Below are 22,085 nucleotides of genomic sequence, written 5' to 3'. Positions count from 1 at the left end.
CTTGTAAGTCAGAAAAAGTAAGAGCTATAGAAAGGTGACAACAGTTTTCCCTCCTAGTTTACCTCCCTGCACCACACTGAGTCTGACAAGCTGCTGAAAAATAGGAACGGGTCACATTTCAGCCTCAAAAGAATGTGCAGGGGCTGTGAGTAACCCTGTGGTCTGCTTCGGCATGTTTGGACTGGCTCTTCATAATATCATGTAGTGTGCCATTGAGGATTGAGGGCATGAACACCAAAGAGAAGTGCCGAGGGCGTTTCTACTTTGGACCAAAATCGATGCCAAAACCTAATAGTAGCACTGTAATCAGTCTTCCCCCTAATATTAGCACCACAGCTTTTTTCTCCAGGGTGGCGGTTGGTGTGTTTGGCTCAGTGCATCCTCTTTGACCTTAAATTCAGTCCTGTGGTTTCATAAAGCACCTCTTGGCATAATCAGCAGTCAGCACATTAATAAAAATTCAGCATTGACCTTACATGAGATGCTTTTACCAGAATGCAACACAGCAGATAATGATACTAATGATTTCAAAAACATCCTCGACTTCAACACTAATCCTTCTTAAAAACAAAACGGATTACTGAATTGATCTATTATGCTTTTCGGCATGTCCGATGAATTCACGTCTTGAGCTATTTTTGCCACATGCTTTTATCATTGAACTTTGCTCAGGAAACCTTGTGGAACTGGTTTCTCTTTTATCAAAACCATAAGTGCTGGCAATGGCAGGATAAAGCAGAAAGAGTCCAGTTACACGGAGAAATAGATTATGTGTCCCAAAAGGACTGGACATTGAACTTAAAGATAACTTGGTCAGTGCACTTCAAATATCACCCCCTCTGGCAATTGTTGCACCTCTAACGCTGCCTTCTAATATTGCACCTGTGCTGAATTTGCAGGAAAACTCATATCCTAACCCAGAAGAGAAGAGCTTGTCAATTAAACTAGAAGCCGATCTCTGGTCAATCAAGCCACCCAGTATGCGCTCTCAATGTGAATTAAAATTAAAATTGATACCTCCAGCAAGGCCAATATTTTTTGTTCTGCCACTAAATGTCGGCGATTTATCATTCAAACATCCCAGGGTTTTGTGTAGGTACTTTTGGACCTCAGGTTCAGTGGGTTTGATGCTCAGCCAGGGACAATATCGAATCCATGCCAAGAGTCCAAGCTGTGAACGCTTGTCTGAGAGTTACCGTAAATCCTTCTGCTCGCACCACTAAGAAGCTCAGAAAGCCACAGCCCTGCTATTTGCCACCCCTGTGGTCCTTACAGGTAGCCTCTGAGACTCCCCAAATTATGATCTTCGTGTATAGGGGAGCAATACAAGAACAGAGCTCAATGGATAAAGGCCTACCTGTTGCCCCTATTTTCCTCAGTGGATAAGAACTGGGGCTGTCAGTTTTCCTCTGTGTTGATTAATCTGGCACTTTATTGGATATGATCCTGATGATTAATGGCATATTATCCTGGAAGGGTTGCCCCTCTGATAAAAAAAAATTCAGATTCAGATATTTCCTGGTTGAACCTGATATTTCTGGCTGTTATTCCTTAACACGTTGAACTTTTGAATGTCATATATACATAAGTCCATCTGCTTAATTAACCATTTACACTATCTCACTGGAAAAATTGTTCTAATGTTCCAGTTGCTTGATTCTGACTTTACAAATTATACTTAATATTTCCCTTTAGTAATTTAAGTGTAACTGTTTTTATATTTTCTGTCTCCCCTGAATAAAAGTTCAACCTTTCACATCTTAAAGGTCCAGTGTGTAACATTTCGGAGGATCTATTTTATATTATATTAATACTCTAGGTATGTTTTCATTGGTGTATAATCACCAGAAAGTAAGTCTATGCCTGGCATATTATATGTGGTAAACAAGGTGATGATTTGACTTGACCATAGTTTTTCCTACATGCTTGGAAGGCAAACAGTATTCAAATGATTACAGTCTGCAACTGAATCCTACACACTGGTCCTTTAAACAATCTACTGATAAGGGTCAAACCATATCCATTATGGTAAGTAAGTGGTTCATGGTTCATTAATGGTTGAGATCTTCCATTCTGACAAATTTCTGGTAAAGTGTAAAAACAATGAAGTAGGCATAAGGTCAGTAAACATGATAATGTTCTTAATTTAGACTTGTTTTTTCCAGATGGAAAATGGTCCATCGGAGGGGTCCAAAAGGTGAAGTCCAACACTGCCCCCACCAGGAGTTCCCAGCAGGGTTCTGGGATCACACATCAAGGTCTGTCGCTGGCCCTCGACCCCTGCCGAGGCCTCTGTGACGGGGAGGAGCCAAGATTGAGTGCACTGGAAGAGACAACACACCATAGCTGTGTGCAGCTGCACAGTGAGTCCTTTCGCTCCTTGCCATGCTGTAGCTGACCGCAGGATTGCAGTGTTTACTTAAGAGCCGGTGCATAAGAGAAAGGCAGACCACCGGCAGTCACCACCCGCCGGGTCCTGGGCAGGACCTGGGGCTCATCTTTGTTGAAAATGGCTCTGAAACCTGCCACCTCCCACCGGGCTGACCTATATTTAGCAACAAACTGAAAAACCTCTTCATTCTTAAAAAGCTGTTTAGGTTTCCATTGAGAAGGGGGTTCAGAGGAGGACGGGTTGTGATGCTGCACTCCTGTGGTCTGAGAGGTGCTTCTCTTTGCCCTGGACTCACCTGTACAAGACATTTATGTTAAGAACAAGGATGGAAATAGTCTACCTCCAAAGGACAGCCAAGTAAAATGTGGCAGAAGTAGAGGACAGGGTCCTGGGAAATCCAACAAGAGACATTGTTATGACATACAGGTGATAAGATCAGTGTGTGAAAAATACCTCAAACACATAAACACTTTTGCCAATGCATAAAATGTTTTAAATATACATTTACACTTTCTTCTGATCTTTTTATTACAGTTATTTTGGGGCTTTTTATGCCTTTATTTGATAGGACAGGTAAAAATAGACAGAAAGGAGCGGGGGCACAACAAGCATTAATGCCACAGGTTGGAATCAAACCTGGGCTACTGCAGTAAAGACTCATGGGTTGTGTGCTCTGCCAAGTGAGTTACACCCCTGATCTTTTGACTTATTCTCAAATTAACATGGAACATGACTATTATATATATATATATAATATGGTGACTAATGTACAGCTTAAAGTCCAGACCAATAACATAATATCAGATGAAATAAGTAAAATACGAATTAGTAATTCACAGTGAAAGAAAAATTCTTCACACACTGAATTTACAATCTCCTTTTAATAGTTCAAATGAGGCAATACAGAAATTAATAAGTAAATAATGAAATATAAGAGTATCAATGGTGCTGCTTGGTTAACAGACTAAACATATATTTTTGTCCTAAATGCAGATTTTTACTTTCTAGTCTTTGAGTCTTTTAACAGTCTTAATGGTTAATACTTGACTGTTTTTGCTTCATTTGCTTAAGAAATGAGGTTGCGTGTTTCCTTCCTAATGAAAATTACGATTTGCTGACTCTGCCTTTTTCTGTTTGCATGCTGTTCTACTCTTCCCACTTCTCAACGTCTCATTGAACTCGGGAGGAGGGCGAATCCAAGACAGGACATGCGTATTACATGTTTTCATTTGCCCTCATATATGCCTGAATAGTGAAACAATCCCTCTTTTCATGCCCATGGTTTCATTCAGTGGGTGGCGAGAGCACCACTATGATTGAGGATGAGGGAGCAGGGTGATTTTTTCCAAGGTGAGCACCTCATGGGAGATGACTGCTCGCTGCCATTAGTTTAAGTGCAGGAGTGTCAGTTAACCCGACACTGGCACCAGGAATACTTAATGCCAGATGGAGGGAGCTGTCCTTGAAGTCGTAACAAGCAGGCGCAGAGAAACAAGCCTTTATTCAGTGTGAGAGAACATAGAAAAAATTGATAACTTAGCAAGGTTACCACAAAGTGTACGTTAAATCCCACATAGGAAAGGGAGGGATAAAGGAGATTGAAGGGGGTGGGGAGGGGCAAAAGTCCAAAGTGGATAAAAACACCGTTTAGATGTTGCTGACTGTAATTTTTGATTGCGTTCAAAATACGCAGGAATATAAAACAAAGCAGTGGTTGTCACGCTAAAGGGTCCAGCTGCTTAAGAGGTGTCAAATTATTGTACCTCAGCTGGATACATCGGTGTTGGAAGCCAGGGGGTGAGAAAAGAGCCAAACCCAGCAGACTTTGGCACATTTGTCCTTTACCGCTGGCACGGATGAGCCACGCTGTGAGGCTTCAGAGCATCGATAGGCCCCCGGTGTTTTACTACCCAAAACTATGAGCTGCTACAAGAGCCGAACCATCAAGACTACCCCCTGGAAGGACAGTAAACATGACGACAAGTGCTTTTTCATATGGTGCACCTCCTAGTTCACTGACTGATGTAGGTCCAGCTAAAGAGGAGTCCATTCAGGCAGTGAGGGAGTATGAGGCCTAAAAGTTTCAGCTTTCAAGATTGAATAAATAAGATCGTATCAGTTGAAGTACCAGGTTTTTGGGAATGTGTCCTGGCTGCAGTAGACACAGAGCTGAGAGCTATTACTTAAAATAACTTGACACCAGAAAGACCAGTAAGGAAATTACAAACACAGTCATGTCAGTTTGTGGAAGCACCTCACACAAAGGTCCCCAAAGAGGTCTCTTGTTGTCAGCTTTTATAAAATCCACTCCCTTTTCTTTTTCGGTACTTAATTGAAAATTGAGCTCGAGTCCTGCCAACAATTGCAATAAAATGCTGAATGCACTGAGCTGTTGGCATGTTCACTGATCTGGCACTTGCACGTAGGAGTGCTGCTGAGTCTCTGTTGATTGTCTACTTCTCATTCATTAGGTTATGGTTAATGCTGACGCTCCCGAATGGTGACTCCTTGCTCGAGTGAGCTCAGAGCCCAGGTATCCGGGAAAGAGAGGAAACAGTTGAGGGGCATGGCGGTGTCACAACCGACACATCACAGGAGCCTTTTGAGAAGTCTTTGGCGCTTCCCATACTGGTCCAGTACCAGTGTTGAGCCATGTGGACAGAAAGACTAAGCAGAGGCAGGTCTGTTGAGAGCGTCAGCCAAGTTAAGCACGGAAATATTTCTTTCCTGTTAACTCAAGAGTCTGGCAGTCACCTGTGTGAGGTTGCCCTCTCTTTTAGTCGCGAGCCATCGGCCATTCGGTTCAGCCGTGTCAGGAACATTTTAAAAAAGGCCTACCTGGTGATGAACCATGAGTAAAGTCAAATATGTGGTTTCTCAGATCTTACAGATCAAATGGGTGTTTTGACACTATATTGCACTGCGTGTCATTGTCTCTTAACTAAGAAAATTTTCACTTTGCTGGTTGTGTTGACTAAATGAAATTCCCTTAGTTGTCCAAGTATAAAGTTGCAATGAGTTCATGAAGGCCCTGTCGTGGAGGAGCCAGGTCTGTGCTTCGGAACAGTGGATACATTTCTGTTTGGGCAAGGCTGGTGATTGTGTTTGGCGCACAGTAGCTCACTAGGACGTGCTCTCCTTTAACCTTAAATTGTTTTTTTAGGCCACTTGGGGGCAGCGGAAACAAGTTGAAAACGCACCATTAACATCACCTTTTAAAGCTTATTTGGGAAAATTGTAGGCAACCAGCTGCTTATTTACATATCCAGCAGATATGGAACAACATTAACATTCATTTGGAGTTGTGTTGCAGGCCGTGTGATAAATGTAAGTGCAGTATCTGCTCTCCTTTTAACTCCTGAAGGAAATATGTGGTTCTTTAGCTGCTAAATGCCCCACTATATTCACAGGCTAGTTGGTAACTTTTGTCTGCCTGCTGTTTGGTGCTGAAAGTTAGTGTACAGTGGGTTTTTATAGCTGTTTTGCTGACAACAGATGCCTATTACAGCTGAAAATGATGGTATGAGAGCAGTGAGTTGCATGCCATAAAACCCAAAACAATAACCTGAAAGATGTCAAAACTGCAGTTATAATTCTGTGTGGGTTAATCGCTACGAGCAGCCCTTTCCACGTTACACGCCATCATTTGATTCATTGGTAATATTAAAATATTGATTATATCAGCTTAAACTATGCACACAGGGTTCGTGATCTCCTGAACTGTGAAAGATCTACATCAATGAAGCTCCTTTGCAATACACTGCATTTGCCGTGGTCACCAACTATTGCAAACACTTTCATTGGCCCTAACAGATCAAATTTGCCTCGACCCTTTTATGTCAGTGCATTATATTCAGAGGAGATGGATGACCTACATTAAGTTTTCCCCCCAATGATCCAACATGGCACCCGTGCCTCATTTAGACTTAATAGAAATACTTCATTCCCTACGCGAAAGTTCACACACAGTAGTGTTTGCCTTAAGTTCAGTGAGGACATTAGCAAGTGTGTCTGTGTGCTCAATGGCCAAATAAAACGGGAAAAGCCCAAATCATAATAATAATAATACAAATATATGGAGGAGTACTTATGATACAAACAGGCAGGGGGCCAAATGGGCATCAACAAGGGCCAGAGAGGCAGTCTCATTTTTCCTTCTGACAGAAATGTCTACAACTAAGCATGTGTCCTTTAAGTAGAGTTTGGATTGTCAACAGATGAAAATATACTGTGTGAGCACTACTAGATGGCTGTTCCTAGGCCAGGACACACAAATCTCAGCTCCTGTGAAATACACTGCTCCTGCTGCCCGTATCCTACCCTCCTTTTTGCACAGGAAACTGCCCAGGACTTGATCTTAATTAGTTTGGCAGTGAGTAATAACATCCTCTGAGGATTAGAGATTGTTGTGATAGATTAGTGCAGGAAAACTGACCTTTAAGTACTGGATGGTACAACAAAATGCTCCAGTAATGTAAAAATCTTAAAACTTAGAATTTTGTAAAAGAAAATAAACTTTTATAAAAATGAATTATATATACAGCGGGCTGTTTGGTAATTAAATAAATCTGGACCGAGCAACAGATGTATACCCATGAGATGACAGCACTGTGATTGTACGTCGTGCTGAAATTTCAGAACTTTGATTAATATTACGAGTATGTGTTTTGTTGTGTCAGTGGAATTGGATCAGACATTCTCTGGGTGGTAAAGGTTGACTTTTCCTAAGCTACTTCTGTGGTTGGCTCAATTGGGATTTAGAAATGCTTAAAATCCAAGATAAACTCGACCTCGACTCTGAGTCTGTGTTCAACATTTTTCTAAGTGATTAGAAATCCACTTTAAAACCCGGATGTTTGAGTTTGTGTTGAGATGTGCCGTCTTTTCCAAACACTGCGTAACATTTAATAATTTAATTGTCAGTACAATTTAACTAACTGTGCCTGAACTTAGGACTTTCTTTTTACCATAAATTACTTTTTCTCTTTCTCCTGCCAATTGTTTCATTTGTTCATGTGTTCTCTGGATTTATTTTACAATCACGTGTCAAGAAAAGTCGTGAATTATACTGACTGGTCGACATCAGGTGGAGCAATTCCATTTTAAATGAACTCATTCTGAAAATGTGAATGTTGACGATTAAAGAGCAGACTTTGATCATTTTTCAGAGGCCACGACTGTTATGCTTAAAGAGGCACTCTCTATGATTCTTGGCCTATGCCTTATTTTCTGTATAAATTACATACAAAGAAAGCTTAAGAGGTGTTTCTCAGGGGGCTCAACATTTTTATGCCTACACTCCACTGGCAAATGCACTATGGAAAAGCTGAACTATGCTTGAAGTGCTGTGTTTTAGTGTGGTTTGGAGCTGAGGTGGGGATCAATTGCTTGGTTTCTTCAGCAGCATCCCAGAAAGCCCCAGAGAGGCAGGTCTGAAGGACAGGTGGGCAGCCACACAGTGCCACCTCAAACCACTGTCCCCCGGGCCGGAGGGTGGGAGGGGGGATCTTACCAGAGTTAGAGACCAGCATGCCCAGAGACCCAAAACAGGCAGGAGGTGGTCAAACACTGCCATGTCTGTGTGTGAGTTTGTAAGCTGCAACTTGTAATTATTTTTCCTTATTGATTCGTCTGTTGATTATTTGTTTCGGTTAATAATTTAGTCTAAAAAAATGAAATATGTGCCTCTCTCCAGACTTCTGAAGTGTTGTCCACATCTCATATTTGTTTAATAATTTAGTAAGATGAAACAAATGTGTTGAAGGAGGCTAGAAGAAAGAGATTATTTGACACAGTCAACACTGAGGCCTTATGCTTGTCTGTTGTTTGCCCCTTGCGCCCTTCATTTTATAATTTTACTTTTGACATATAAGATTGTGTCTGACCACCAAGGTCCCTCATATCTTCTGTGCAGGGACATTTAGCTGTTCCAAGATCAAGGCTGAAAACTAATGGTGATTGATGCCATTGTTACATGCAACATCTCAGAGAAGCCAAATCAGTGCACAGGTCTATAAACACATCAGAAAACTAACTTGCACACTAAATTCTCCTTCTGCCCCTTTTTATCCACATATTATTCCATTTTCTTCCTCCCATAAAGACTTATATATAACTTCTGTCCTATATAACTTACTGGCTTGATGTTGCTGAACATGAAACCTCAAATAAGACTAAAGCCATGTTTCTTTTGAATAATGGGGCTCATGCTGCCCTCTTCTGTTACGGAGGCGGACTTCATCTAAATGTTTTAAAGATTCGCTCACTGACTCATTATGCAATATAAAAAAAAAAACACTGGTGACACTGTGGTTATTGTTATTAACTTCTAACCATTAAATCATGCCACAAACACGGAAGACGGTGAAACTACATCTGTATAACTGTGAGCGCCAGTGCGAATACACGGCCATTAACATTGTTCTCCCGCCACACAATACGACTCAAATTATTTACTTAAACTCGCCTGTGTCCACCTGTTAGCAACAACCAGGTCAATAACACGGTTAAATTGAAACAAACGAGTGAATATCGTCGACAGGATTAACGTGAAGTCGTTATCTAAAACACACAGCCTGCGGTTTCTTTGTGGCGGCGGCCTGCGAGCGTTCCATTCATAGCCGGCCAATCAGAGCGCGGCTCACTGCGGCGTTCCAACCAATAGCGGCGCCGGTTGTTGTTTGGCCCTGTTGCGTCCGCGGACAGACGGTGGCAAGTGGACCGGTTTTGAAGCTAAGCTAATTCAGTCATATTGCAGCTAGGTATTTAGTGACTTTTTGTTTGGTTCCGCTCGCAGCACAGGCGCGTATCTGTTTTCGAAAAATCGGAGCTACCTGCGGGTATTTTATCCGCTGGGCTAAGACTGAAAACGGGGCATTAATTTGAGTAAATCCATTCTGTCCTGCTAGCTGAATTGGCAGCGGGTTAGGCGCCAGTCGTGTTTGACAACAGCGCTATTCGGTCACGTTCCCGGTGTTGTTGTTTCTAGCTGCTGAGTGAACGCGCTAATTTCCGTTAGGTAAAAGCGGCAAATTAAAAACCATAATAAGGGGAAAAAAAAAAAAAACATAAAGAAAAACAAAGGCGAAAAGCTTAAGATAGCTTTAAAAAAAAAAACAAAAGAAGAAAGTTAAACATGGCAGAATTCCTCGAAGATCCGTCGGTTCTCACGAAAGATAAGCTGAAGACTGAGCTCGCCGCCAACAATGTGCCACTTCCCAGCGGAGAGCATAAAAAAGAAGTGTATGTGCAGCTGTATCTGAAGAACTTAACCGTACTGAACAACAAGAACAGTCCGCCTGCAGACACTTTCTCCAGCGATGAAGAGTTGCCTGCTCCCGTGGTGTCCAACAAAAGTCGATCTGGAAGAGTACGTTTGTTATTTATTTGTGTGTAGCTGGGATGTCTGACTGGATTTATGGCTCCAGGGGTTAGTTGTGCTTTTTTTTGTGTGTGTGTGTGTGATGTGTGATTTTAAATCTGTGTGCAGAAAGCTACCAAAAAGACAGACAAGCCTCGTTCAGAGGAAGTGGAGGTGACAGAGCTCACCGATGAAGATTTAAAACAACAGCTGGCCAAACGTGGTGTGGAATCGGGACCCATTGTTGGTGAGTGTCTGGAGGGCTTTCTCAGGATAATGTGGGGGAAAGAAATGGTGGTTTTTGTTTTGTTTCAACATGAGAAATAATTTTATATTTAAGTGTAATATGCAAAGAAATTAGATTACAGATTAGATACATTTATTTATATATTTGTTCATTTAGAACAACAAAGCAGATTTAAGAAAATGTATGTTTCCACTTTTGGTTTAACCCAATTCCCTTATTAATTATTTATTTATTTATTTATTGCAAATCATTTTCATTTATTTACTTTTTCCCATAAACATTTTTGCTATAACAGTGCAGCAAATTCTTGTTACTTATTGACCGGCATAAATGATCTATAAGTTATGTTTTACTTATAGAAGTTTTACTTAAGGATGGTACTAAAGTCTAAAGTAGTTATAAAGTCTATCTATCTACAGCCAAGCAGATTTTTCTATCTAGTTTAAACCTTCAAATTAGCTCTTAAGCAAAACTTTGATATGGATATTTGCAAATATTGCTCCCTGAAGCAGTGCTACACGTGTCCTAAGTAAACATGTTTAAATAATGTGACTTAATTGAACCAACATGTATAAATCCTTCTTGAATTTAAGTATAATTTGTTTATTTATATTTTATTTATCCTTTTTTTTTTTTTTTTTTTTGCCCGTTACTCCCCTCCACTCAGCCTCAACCCGTAAGTTGTATGAGAAGAAGCTGCAGAAGCTTTTGGACCAGCCTCCCGCTGAACCTGAAGCTCCTGCAGACGTCACAGCTCTCCCCAAGGCAGACAGTAACCAGAATGGAAACACAAATTCTGACCAGTACAGCGACAAGGAAGATGGTGAGTTCTGACCACGCATTAATCGTCATCTTTTAAAGTTTAAAATTACTTTCTACGGCAAATAACATAGCCAGAATATGTAAGTATGCCATATAACATGTTTTCTTTTCTTTGGTAAACCTGCTTCTTGCAACAGGTCCCTGATTAAATGTTGTAAACTAACACTTATTACCGTACTGATATCGCCGTGTTTCACTATTGTGTTTACATTATGTGTGTTTTTCAGAGGAGGTTGTTGCCCCTGAACCAGAGCCAGTTCCTGTGGTAGAGAAGCCTGTGAGGAGCAGAGGGAAGGTCCCTGTTACCATCAGAACCAGCAGCAGACGACAAACCAAGGTGAGGCACATTTTCCATTCTCAACTTCGCGGATAGGAGTATATTATACGTTTGTATAAACATAATTTTATTTTGCACTAACAGGTGGTGGAGGAAATTGTTACCGAAGAAACACCTAAGAAGGCTAGTGACAGTGTTGTTGAAGATATCCTTGCCAATGAAATAAGCACACCAACAGGCATCAGGTAAAGTTTCATTTTCTGTGTCATAAACAGCCAAGCACAATCACAATGCACCGCATTTTTTTCATTATCATTATATTCTATTTTGGAAAAACGGATTAACCAAAAGTTTCACTTAAAAAAACACATCCTTGACCTTGGAGACACTAGTTGGATTAAAAAAAAAACTACTAAAACTTACTAGCTTTTTCTCATTTTACATCTTGGATAGCTAAAATAAAGTTAAGAGACGAGGACTGTGTGACTAGAGCTCCTTCAGGGCGGTCTTTGGCATCAGATGTGATGGTCTTCTATTAACAGCTGAGCAAACTAACCTCTGAGGAAGACCATGAGGTGCAGTGGAAAGCTGCAGAAAATCAAAAAATCTAAAATTCATGAAAGTTTGGAAAATGCTTAATTTTAATTGACATGTTTCCGAGGTTAAGAAAATGCTTGAAATTAAATACACTCCTGGAAAAATGTTAAATTTTAAGATAATCGGCTGTTTAATCTAAACAATCGCTCATAAACCAACAATCTTTGTAATATTTTAAATTAAATGATCCCACCGTTGTGTATTCATCCATTCATAGAAGTTCTCTGTTAATTCCTTACTACATAATTAGCAAGCAAGCATTAGATAATCATGATCAAAACATACAATAATAACAGCTGGTAAAATGAACAATGTGACATTGATTTCTGTGATTTATAAAGGAATTTGGTAAACTATTTTTTTTCCCCAATAGAATTTGTGTGACGATAAAGGCTTTGAGTATCTGGAAATGTTTGGTTTATTTACGTTGAAAGTGCTCAAATTTTCTATTTTTTTTAGGTTGTTATTGGACATTTTATTGGAAACTTTACTGACTTGTATTTTTGTATCTTTTAAAGTGCTTAGTTTCACTCTCAAAGAGCCTGAATCTAGTAGGCCGACCATGAGGTCTTCTTTGTGCGTGTGCGCCTATCTTAAGTTTTTATTGTGTTTCCCTGATCAGTGCGACCTGCAGGCGTCCGATCCGAGGTGCAGCTGGCCGACCACTAAAACAAAGTGAATACTGGCTGGATGAGTCCCGTGTGCAGCACACTGTCCACACCGAGAGCCGCTCTTACTCGGAGTCGATCTCCAGAGCGGGCATCGGCGCCTCTTCAAGCAAAGCGCCAGTCCGGCGAGGTTTCCTGTCCGTGTTACTCAAGCTCCTGCTCCTTGTTGCGGTGGGTGGTTCCCTCTACTATGGCTACCAGAACCTGGATGCGGATCAAATCAACACCCTCAAAGGCCTCTGTGACAGCGTCATCGTCCCCGTTCAGGGCGCTGTGAACAACGCGGCCACCTACCTGGGCTTAAGCAGCAGCAGTGCTACAGACAGCGCCGGCAAGTAAAGAACCTCAGCAGTCTCTCGCCATTGCCGATCCCACCTCCCTGCCGCCTGCCACAGCACACCACAACTCAAGCAGTACACTTGGCTCACCTCTTCTTCTTTTGACCTACATGGTTGGACAAAGGACACAGATTTAATTGGAACGATAAACTTTCTCCTCTCTGGACTCCAGCTTTCCTCCCACCACAAGAGGAAACAGTAGCTTCTGGATAACCGTTTTGTGGCAGTCAGAAGAGACTCATTTTATTGATGATTTTAATCTGTGAATTGTTTGTGTCTATGTGTGTATTTAACCCCTCGTATGTAGAAAGGAGTGCAGAATGGAGAGGTCAGTTTATCCATGCATGGTTGTAGTTTTTGAAGGTCATACTGTAGTTTCTAACTCTCTGTGCCAGGTGTTTTTCTGATGGTGAAGTGCCTGGACACTGTTAGCACTTAGTGCCCTCCCATGTTAAAGCACAAAGCAGTGCTACTACTAACACCAGAATGTCTACTTGTCTTTCTGTATACATTTCAAAATTTGCTCTGTAGCTATAGAGTTAGGTAGAGTGATTTGTTATTTCTATGGTGCTCAGGTCAATTCAGCTCAAACTTTTTAATGTGGTCTGTGCTGGGAGGAGACACATGGTGTAATCAGGTCACGTCACTGCATGAGGAAAATCCGCCCACGTTCAGGTCAGATATCAAATGTTTTTTTGTTTTTCTTTCAGTGGCTTGAATCATCGTATATGGGGCTTTTATGATTATGACTGAAATGATTATTCTGGTCACTGAGTTTTACTATCAACGGAGGAAGAAGATCAGTTGTAACTTTTTTAAAATCCTCATCAGTTTATACACAAAATTCTAAAGACACAACTTTTAATCATTGATTATCTACCATTTATTTGACAATGGCTCCTTAAGGAAACTAAAAATTACAGTGTTCGATCATAGATTATTGATTCTGCCAGTGTGCCCATACTGTGAGTTTACATGCTTTGGGTTTTTAGTGGTCTGTTGTGCTTTTTATTTTTTATTTTTTTGAATTAGATTTCTAATCCTTCAGTCCTATATGCAGGATTGGCTGTTGCACTGCACCCACATAGCCCACCTCACTGACTGCATGTGTCCAGACACATCTGCAAAGGAGACACATGGAGAAAGTTCATCCTTTTTGGGACAGTTAATCAGTTTATTCTCTTCAGAACTCTTGACTTCTTCTGCCTGTGCAAATTACCACAATTAAGACAACGAAAGTTACTCTGAAAGGGTTTGTTTACCCGCTGGGGCTGAGCATGCATTCACTGGAGGTGATGTTGGGGGGTGGGAAGATTTGTGGGGCATCTTTGTTTCTATTTTGATATTTTTCTAAAAGTGGTGTGTTCAGCTTTTTATAGCACATTTTAAGGTTACATTTGAAAGCAATATGTAATACATGCAAGTGATACTGTATCTTAATCTGAATCTGACTTAACACAAGTGATTCATCATCAGGCAGCTCCCACAATGGACAGACATGACAAGGGTTATGTGGGTAAGGATTTTTAATCTGTTTATTTATGATAATGTAGGCAGTGTATCATAAAATAAACTTTGCTGTAACAAGATCTTTTTTTTTTCCTTTGTCTTCTGTAGTGGGAATCTTTAATACAATACAAGTAGTATCGCAACACACACATACTCTACATCACTTCTAAATGTTGACAGCAAACTTTAGGACGTCATAACTGAGAATATAATGGCTTATCTTGACAAATTCACATAATCATTATTGGGTATTTATTGTGTTGTATTTGTATTGAATTTAAATGTGTTTAAAAAGTCATTGTAATGTTTATTATTGAGCATTACATTACAGTCTCAAGGAAGTTATAAATCTTCCTTTCCTAAAAATGTTCCTTCTATTCTTGTGTAGGAATGGTAATTGATACAATTCTGCTTATTGGCTCAATTTAAAGATTTCTTCTGTGTGAAGTTTGAACAGAAAAGTAAAAACAGAGTAAAGTTAGAGTTTCTTAATGAAATGGAGCCAAACTTTGGACCGTTTCTTCCTCTCCGCCATGAACAGCATAGTTTGACATTATTGGTTAGCAGGAACTTTTTCATAACTGAGGAATAGCCAGTATGTATTTAATATAAGGCAAACAGCTCATCAGATGTTTGTCTTGTCTGGTCATCCTACTGGTTTTCCCTGCAGTGACTGTGCTCTGAGATTGTGTCTCCACCTGCTGGATTAATGGTGTCTGTGCTTCACTAAGTGCAGCTCAGCACTCAGTGTTCCTCAAGACACTCAGATCCAAGAGTGAGTAAATGACTGAACCTTTTTTAATATATATAACCAGGTGTCTGATAACCAACACACTCAAAATCCATCTGGAGCAGCTCCTTGGCTCTGCAGTCGGAGGTGTTGGAGTCATTCGATGTGGGTTGGGTGGGATGAGGTCTGCATGTTATGGTTAAAACATCTATTGTGATTATTTGGACAGATATTGTGATATGATTCACAATTATTTTCACTGAAAAAACTATTAAAATCATGATGACGTGAAATCTTCAGGGGTCTGTTTTCTTATGTCTAAAGTATAAGATTTGTAAGACAGGGCCTCTCTACAGCACTACTATACTTTATTATAATGATTTCTTGCCACATTTTTATCAAAACAGCTTCTGTGATTTGGATATTGCACTTATTATAATTGTAATTTATTTCATTAATTCATAAATTCTCACAGTGGTATGTGGAAACATATTTATTTCATTTTCTTTATTATTGAACAGGAAGTATGTGTTGCTGTAGGTGAACACTGTACCAGCTGACCGAGGTGACCCTTGGAGTGCCAAACTGAGACTTTGTAGGGGATGGAGAGGCTTAGTCAATTAAATCCAGTAGGCTGCAGCCTGACAGAACAGCAGGAAGAGGAGTAGCCACACAGTACACCACACCAAGGGTGAGTCTCACTGTAGTGTTGGAGAAAGGACAAGGATTACACTCAAAGTAACTGGACCCTCAGGAACAACAGGTGACAACAGCCATGGTTTTCATTCATGGAAATTCTGGATTTTCTTGGATTTTGGTTTGTGGTGCACTTGTCTAACATGTCTAAAGGTTACGTTATCCAACCTTTTCTTTATAAAGTATCAACAGCTGTTTTGTATGTGTATTGCTCTTCATGTTCTTTGTACCCCTTGTTTGCAGATTGCAAATTAAATGTGTTTTATTCATCTCTTTGTCCAGCACATATAAGTGGGTCTGCATACAGTTTTTTATCAGCAGCAGTGGCAGAGAGACAAGAAATTATGTACTAAAGATTATTATTTTAATGGTAATTTGGGTTTCCACTCCTGAGGGGTGTGTAGGTTGTTTCCTTGAAATATAGTTTTATCCTTGTCAAGTAATTACCCAGATACATCATGTAGAAAAATAATTATCAACATGTTTAACACATTATCTCTATAGTAAAGTAGTCCTCCTGAAAGTGACTGTATAAAATGTTTCAGATTGTAGTTTTCAAATGCTTAATGTGTGGTCTGCCACCTGCACCATGTGCCGTCTGTGTTCAAGTTCAAGGGTGATTTAACCTTTCTCAGTCACATACAAACGCAGGTCGCTGCACTGCTGTATTGTCTTTAGGTTTGACATTAAACAGCAGTTCTCTGATGATAATTTGGTTCCTTGATCATTCAGGTACCAACCATGTTTTTCTTTTGCGTTGCTGTCCCCCCCGTGACCTTGCAGCCTAAGCCACCTCATTAACCACTCGTGTTTACATGCTTTGAGTGCACGGCGCTTTCTCCTGGTAATCCAGTTTCACCAATGAATGGACAGTTAACCAGTGCCCTTTTATCTGGAGACATGATTTATTTCAGGACCAGTTCACTGTCATCTTGTGTCACAGTGTAGTTTATTTGCTGAACATCATTGTTAATGTCAAGCAGTAACCTTGCAGACAACAGGAGAGACAATGCAGTGCTGCATGTATTAAAGTATGTATAATCTGACAGCTTCTATAGTAGCTAGATCATACAGAATTAAAATGTCTGCCTGCTGTGATAAAAGTAATGTGTTGTTCTTTAGCGATATCTTATTTGATACGAACTTAATGTTCATCTGTAGTTGAGGTGCAGCAGATGGAGGCAGCGTTAAGGGATTACAGTAACTCCTTTAACAGTCTGCAGTCAGTCAGTCAAGTTCGGCATCCGATTATAGTGCTCCGTCCTCCATTTGGGGAGAAGGGTGGAGGGAGAGGAGAGGAGCTCTGTGCAGCTCCTCAGTCCGGCTCTGAGTCACATGGGCTCTGTGCTAGTGCTGCAGCTGACCGGATACCTGCCTCGACTGTCTGGATTGCAAAGTGACTGTGGGAGGTGTTGTGAATGCAGGGGGTACGCAGCTCTGTTAGAACACACTTTAGGTATCCATTCAGTTTGCCATGCTGATTACATGGTGGTATCTATACCTCACAGTTCGGAGCATCGCAGAGAAATGCAAGTATTGCTGCTGTCTTTGTGCCTGGTTGTGTGTTTTTTCAAGGTGAACTCTGCAGAAGGATAATGTGTGGGACAGGGCTCAGGCAGTGTGCTTTCTTTCTGTTCTTGTAATGGGTGTCAGAGAAGTCTTCCATTAGTGCTTCTGAGACTAAGACTGTCAGGTTTAATTTATAATCTCTACACTACAGAATATAACTCGCTAGGTCCTGAATGCAGTATTTATGAAGTTTGAGCATGCAGCCTGCTTTCTGGATGCAGGACTGTTATCCTCAGTTGTGTCTGTGTGTAATGTTTGTCACTTATATACAGTCAATATGTTTCCTTACCAGAAACACTCTTCTCTTCCTCCTTCTCCCTCTTCTTCCATTTTACACTCTTCAGCACTGAAAATGGCTTCAATCCTGCAGAAACTGATCACCCCGCTGTTCAGTGGTCCTCCAGAGCCCCCCAGGAATAAAGTGACAGTGGTGGGTGTGGGCCAGGTTGGCATGGCCTGTGCTGTCAGCATCCTGCTCAGGGTAAGAGCCCCACTGGTTTTGCCTTTGCTCAGATTACCCTCTTGCCTTCTGGTGTCACAGGAGGGGGTAATACCCTGGTCTAGAATACCTGCTAGACTGAGACCAGATTACTGATCCCCTGGTGTCTGATCTGGCTGTTATCCCTTCACTGTCCTTCATGAGTTTTGGTGCCAGTGACAGAAAAATGTATTTGTCACTGAAAGGGAACATTTAAGCAGATTTCTGTCTGTTTTGTAGTACTAGCAGCAAGTGTACCCTATTGATTGACTCCACTAAGTCACAGAGGTAGTAAGAAGTAAATATACATTCATGATCAGGTGTTGACTTGATCTTTGATTGAGTTTGAAAAATAAGTGGGACTGATCCATCCAATCTTATATTTCATTGAGACAATCCTGTTGTAAAATAATATTATTTCAGTCATTCTGCTTAATTTATTCTCTATATGTAATAGAAGATCATCTGTGTAAAAGCGGTGTAAGCAACATATAATGTGGTCTTATGAGTGAACATCTGATCTTCACAGGAGCTGGTTGATGAACTGGCCCTGGTGGATGTGATGGAGGACAAGCTGAAAGGAGAGATGATGGACCTCCAGCACGGCAGCCTCTTCCTCAAAACACCTAAAATAGTCGCAGACAAAGGTAAGTTTATATCTCAGACACGCCAAGAAAATCAATGATAGAACTGGATCTGAGTTTGATAAGAGTGAGTAGGCATTTGCAGGGTGCAGCAAACTGGCGGACATTGTGCTTGCACCATTTTTGTGGCTATTGGCATAAAAAAAGTCTTACCAGTACCTGAGTTTAGATAGGAATCTGAAAGTGAGGACAGACCTTTCGCCCTCTTAACCATTCATTATGACAATTCTACTCTCAGACTACTCTGTGACAGCAAACTCTCGCATCGTGGTGGTGACAGCTGGAGTCCGTCAGCAGGAGGGAGAGAGCAGGCTCAACCTCGTCCAGAGAAACGTCAACATCTTCAAGCACATCATCCCTCAGATCGTCAGATACAGCCCTGAATGCATCATCATTGTGGTTTCCAACCCAGGTACTGTCTAACACACATTTCTTAAATTTTCTCTCTCACACTTACGTTATTCGCCTTCTAATAACATCTCTTCAACAGTTGATGTTCTGACTTATGTAACCTGGAAACTGAGCGGCCTTCCCAAGCACCGCGTCATCGGCAGCGGCACCAACCTGGACTCGGCACGCTTCCGCTTCCTGATGGCCGACAAACTGGGAATCCACGCCAGCAGCTTCAACGGCTGGATCCTGGGAGAACACGGAGACACCAGTGGTGAGGATTTTATATGTCACAATATGGTACTGACAGACAACAGTGCAGACTGTGGTGTGTGAACTATGTGGATGAAGGTTGATGGTTGTCTTTTAGTGCCTGTGTGGAGTGGAACAAACGTGGCTGGAGTCAACCTGCAGACGTTAAACCCAGACATCGGCACCGACAGTGACGAAGAGAACTGGAAAGAAACCCACAAGATGGTGGTGGACAGGTAAGCCAGAGTTCACTTGGGTTGCTCAAATTTCGTTGAATAATACTGGAGGAGGACAGTGTGTCCTTGAATATAAAAAGATCTCACTTTTTCAAATCTAATTTCCAAAAAAGAAACAATCTCTGTCTGACTCTCTCTTCTCACTGTCTCTATCTGAAAGTGTTATTGTGTTTTATCAGTTTATTTTTAGCCCTTCTCCCCTATCTCATTAAAATCAACTAACTGTAAGAACTGAAAACAAACATTTTTTGGGGTTTTTTTGGTGTCTTAAGCTGTGTCTTGTGTCTCTCAGTGCCTACGAGGTGATCAAACTGAAGGGTTACACCAACTGGGCCATCGGTCTGAGTGTAGCTGACCTGACAGAAAGCCTCATAAGAAACATGAACAGGATTCATCCTGTTTCCACCATGGTGCAGGTAAAGGCTGCTTACACACATACATTTATAATCACATATATTTTAGATAGAGCCTAAAACTAACTGCAAAAGTTATGTTGCTAAGTAGCATCAACTAAAAAAGTTTAGTACTGGGCACTAAAGTACTTCAATGTAACCCTTTTTTCTGGCATTTTAGCATACATATTTGTTTGATTGTTTGCAATAAATGAAAGCAGATTTTAATTGATTGATTGATCATAAAATACAATTTTAAAGTGATTACTTGTTTTAAATTTTAAATATAAATTCCAATCCCAGTTTTACTTATTAAAGCTCTCTGCAACAAACCTTTAATTTACTCATAACTGCACTTCATAACACACGACTGGAGGAATTTGTGAAACAATAAACGATCAAATTAAGTATGAGCACAATACTTCTCACAGTTTACGTTCTCTCTCTGCTGACACTGTTTCTGAGACGTATGTTCTCATACAGACAGTAATGTTGTTGTTCACGGTGTACAGGGCATGTATGGAATCAGTGACGAGGTGTATCTGAGTCTGCCCTGCGTGCTGAACAACGGAGGTGTGGCCAGCGTGGTCAACATGACCCTGACAGAAGAAGAGGTGGCCCAACTGCAGGCCAGTGCCAGCACGCTGTGGGACATCCAGAGGGACCTGCAGGACGTCTAACTGAACAGCAGGGGGTGCTGCGCCTTCCTGAATGCTTACCACCTACAGTATTATCACTCTGCAGTCACTAAATGCCAGACAGCTCCACCTTCCACAACCCGATGCCCTCTGTAGATTCACAGGCGTTAGGGAGTTTAATCCCACCAGATTTAGCTGTACGTGTCAGTTTGTACACTTCTGCTCACTGGAGACCAAATGTGACAGCAACTGAGTGAAATGCTGCTCTGACTCATTTGTCCTCGGCTGTGTTGCAGTGTGGGACCGCTCGTGTTGCTTTGATGTGTAATAAACCAAGTTTGTTGTTGCTTGAACAGAAAGTGCATGTGTTCAGTTATTCAGTGGTAAAGTTTAGAGAAAATCTACTTTAAAGTAGAATTAAAATGTTATTTCTTTAATGCTGTAGTGCCTCAGTTTAAAGGCCCAGTGTAGGTTGTTACAGATTGCAACCAACTGAATACTGCTCGCAGAAAATTGGTTTGTCCATTTTTTGGCTACTGTTGAAACATGGTGGTTCAACATATGACGGACTACAGAGAAGAGGACCTGCTACTTCTGGAGATAAAAACGTCTCATTCTAAGGTATCAAAAACATATTGATTTATTACAGTCAGGTGATTACACACTAATGAAAACATCCCCATGAATATTATATTCCATTTCTGCCAACAGATCTTCCAAAATGTTACGAACTCTTTAAATCTGACAAAATGACAACCTGAACCTGCATTTTCTGACTCACAGCGTTACATTTTAAACTCTTTGGATAAGAGAAATTCTTTTTCTTGAGTCAATAATTTGTGTCAGTCGATGAACTCCTGCTATTCAATTAGCCCTTTAATGGGTCTATTTTTTTAAGGAAGTGAAGAATGTCTATAATCAAATGAGAATGAGAGGAATAATATGGACAAGTCCAAGTGTTGCAACTATCCAGTAATATATATATCTCTGTATAGTATCTATGTCCATCCTTAAATAACTTTGAGGTTAGACATAGCCACAATGTGCATAAGATTTGCATGTGAACACTGACATTGAACACATGGAGGGGAAACAGGGCATTGATTTAATAGGTATGGTGCACAATTTTGCATTTTATGAAGGCATTTCTTGCACAGGTAGAGGAGTTATGCACATGATACAGTATGAGTGCATTTAAATCTGACATAGTTATTGTAAACAAATTACATTTTAAATAAATATATACATCCCTGAACGTCATGGAGCAGGAAACACAGAATATTTTAGTAGCGCTTCTCTTCAAACTCAGACGTACATTTCTGTCTTTCTTCTTTTGAATGAAACTCTTGTTTGTTTGTTTGTTTTCCTTCAATGGTTGTTCAGCAGGGTTAATTCACGTGTCACTGACTGTCTGATGATCATATGGGGAACATCTGGTTTTTAAATTAAAACTGATCAATTAGGAGCCCTGCATATACAATTTAACTTTTCTTCATTTCAGTTTAAAACACAGGATTAAAACCTCGACTCTTCTACATCTCAGCCGATGACCTCTGTTTGACCCAATTGCCATTTCCATTAAAGCTCATCGGTCCACCTCTCAGCGACCTCGGTGTAGACAGTGTGATGATGAAGGGTGTTTAGCATGGTGTTAATCACTGAGTGGTGTGAATGACTTAATTGTTGCCCTAAGCTGACACAGACTTTTTCTTTTCTTTTACTCAATAACAAGTTGTAGGACTGTAAAAGGAGATCCCTCCTTGTTACACACACACACACACACACACACACACACACACACACACACACACACACACACAGCAAGCCCATTCATGAGAAGAACTTGAGTC

General features: G+C 40.8%; 2 protein-coding genes across 5 annotated transcripts; both read left to right on the top strand.

Moving 5' to 3' along the window:
- The first annotated feature begins 9,062 nt into the window (after window positions 1-9,062).
- Window positions 9,063-14,290, top strand: tmpob (thymopoietin b). Its single transcript, XM_051382109.1, has 6 exons — window positions 9,063-9,761; window positions 9,882-9,999; window positions 10,667-10,822; window positions 11,049-11,158; window positions 11,243-11,343; window positions 12,318-14,290. Exons 1-6 carry the CDS (start codon window positions 9,528-9,530, stop codon window positions 12,700-12,702), a joined length of 1,104 nt encoding a protein of 367 aa, XP_051238069.1. The 5' UTR covers window positions 9,063-9,527; the 3' UTR covers window positions 12,703-14,290.
- Window positions 14,291-15,550: 1,260 nt separating this feature from the next.
- ldhbb (lactate dehydrogenase Bb) lies at window positions 15,551-20,588 on the top strand. Of its 4 annotated transcripts, none has more exons than XM_051382114.1 (8): window positions 15,551-15,631; window positions 17,550-17,686; window positions 18,213-18,330; window positions 18,566-18,739; window positions 18,818-18,991; window positions 19,088-19,205; window positions 19,498-19,621; window positions 20,110-20,588. In XM_051382114.1, exons 2-8 carry the CDS (start codon window positions 17,558-17,560, stop codon window positions 20,275-20,277), a joined length of 1,005 nt encoding a protein of 334 aa, XP_051238074.1. In that variant the 5' UTR covers window positions 15,551-15,631; window positions 17,550-17,557; the 3' UTR covers window positions 20,278-20,588. The 4 variants fall into 4 exon arrangements, with proteins under 4 accessions (XP_051238074.1, XP_051238071.1, XP_051238073.1 ...); XM_051382111.1 differs by having other exon boundaries at window positions 15,587-15,703; XM_051382113.1 differs by lacking the exon at window positions 15,551-15,631 and adding an exon at window positions 16,902-17,063.
- Window positions 20,589-22,085: the final 1,497 nt, after the last annotated feature.

The sequence above is a fragment of the Dicentrarchus labrax genome, unplaced genomic scaffold (assembly GCF_905237075.1).
Source record: "Dicentrarchus labrax unplaced genomic scaffold, dlabrax2021, whole genome shotgun sequence".
Lineage (NCBI taxonomy): Eukaryota > Metazoa > Chordata > Actinopteri > Moronidae > Dicentrarchus > Dicentrarchus labrax.
This window is presented reverse-complemented; position numbering and strand designations above follow the sequence as displayed.

Coding starts and splice junctions, on each gene's coding strand:
- tmpob (XM_051382109.1), top strand. CDS start 9,528: ATGGCAGAATTCCTCGAAGATCCGTCGGTTCTCACGAAAGATAAGCTG. Junction 10,823..11,048: donor GTACAGCGACAAGGAAGATG/GTGAGTTCTGAC, acceptor TGTGTTTTTCAG/AGGAGGTTGTTGCCCCTGAA. Junction 11,344..12,317: donor AGCACACCAACAGGCATCAG/GTAAAGTTTCAT, acceptor TTCCCTGATCAG/TGCGACCTGCAGGCGTCCGA.
- ldhbb (XM_051382110.1), top strand. CDS start 17,111: ATGCTGATTACATGGTGGTATCTATACCTCACAGTTCGGAGCATCGCA. Junction 18,331..18,565: donor TAAAATAGTCGCAGACAAAG/GTAAGTTTATAT, acceptor TTCTACTCTCAG/ACTACTCTGTGACAGCAAAC. Junction 19,206..19,497: donor CACAAGATGGTGGTGGACAG/GTAAGCCAGAGT, acceptor TGTGTCTCTCAG/TGCCTACGAGGTGATCAAAC.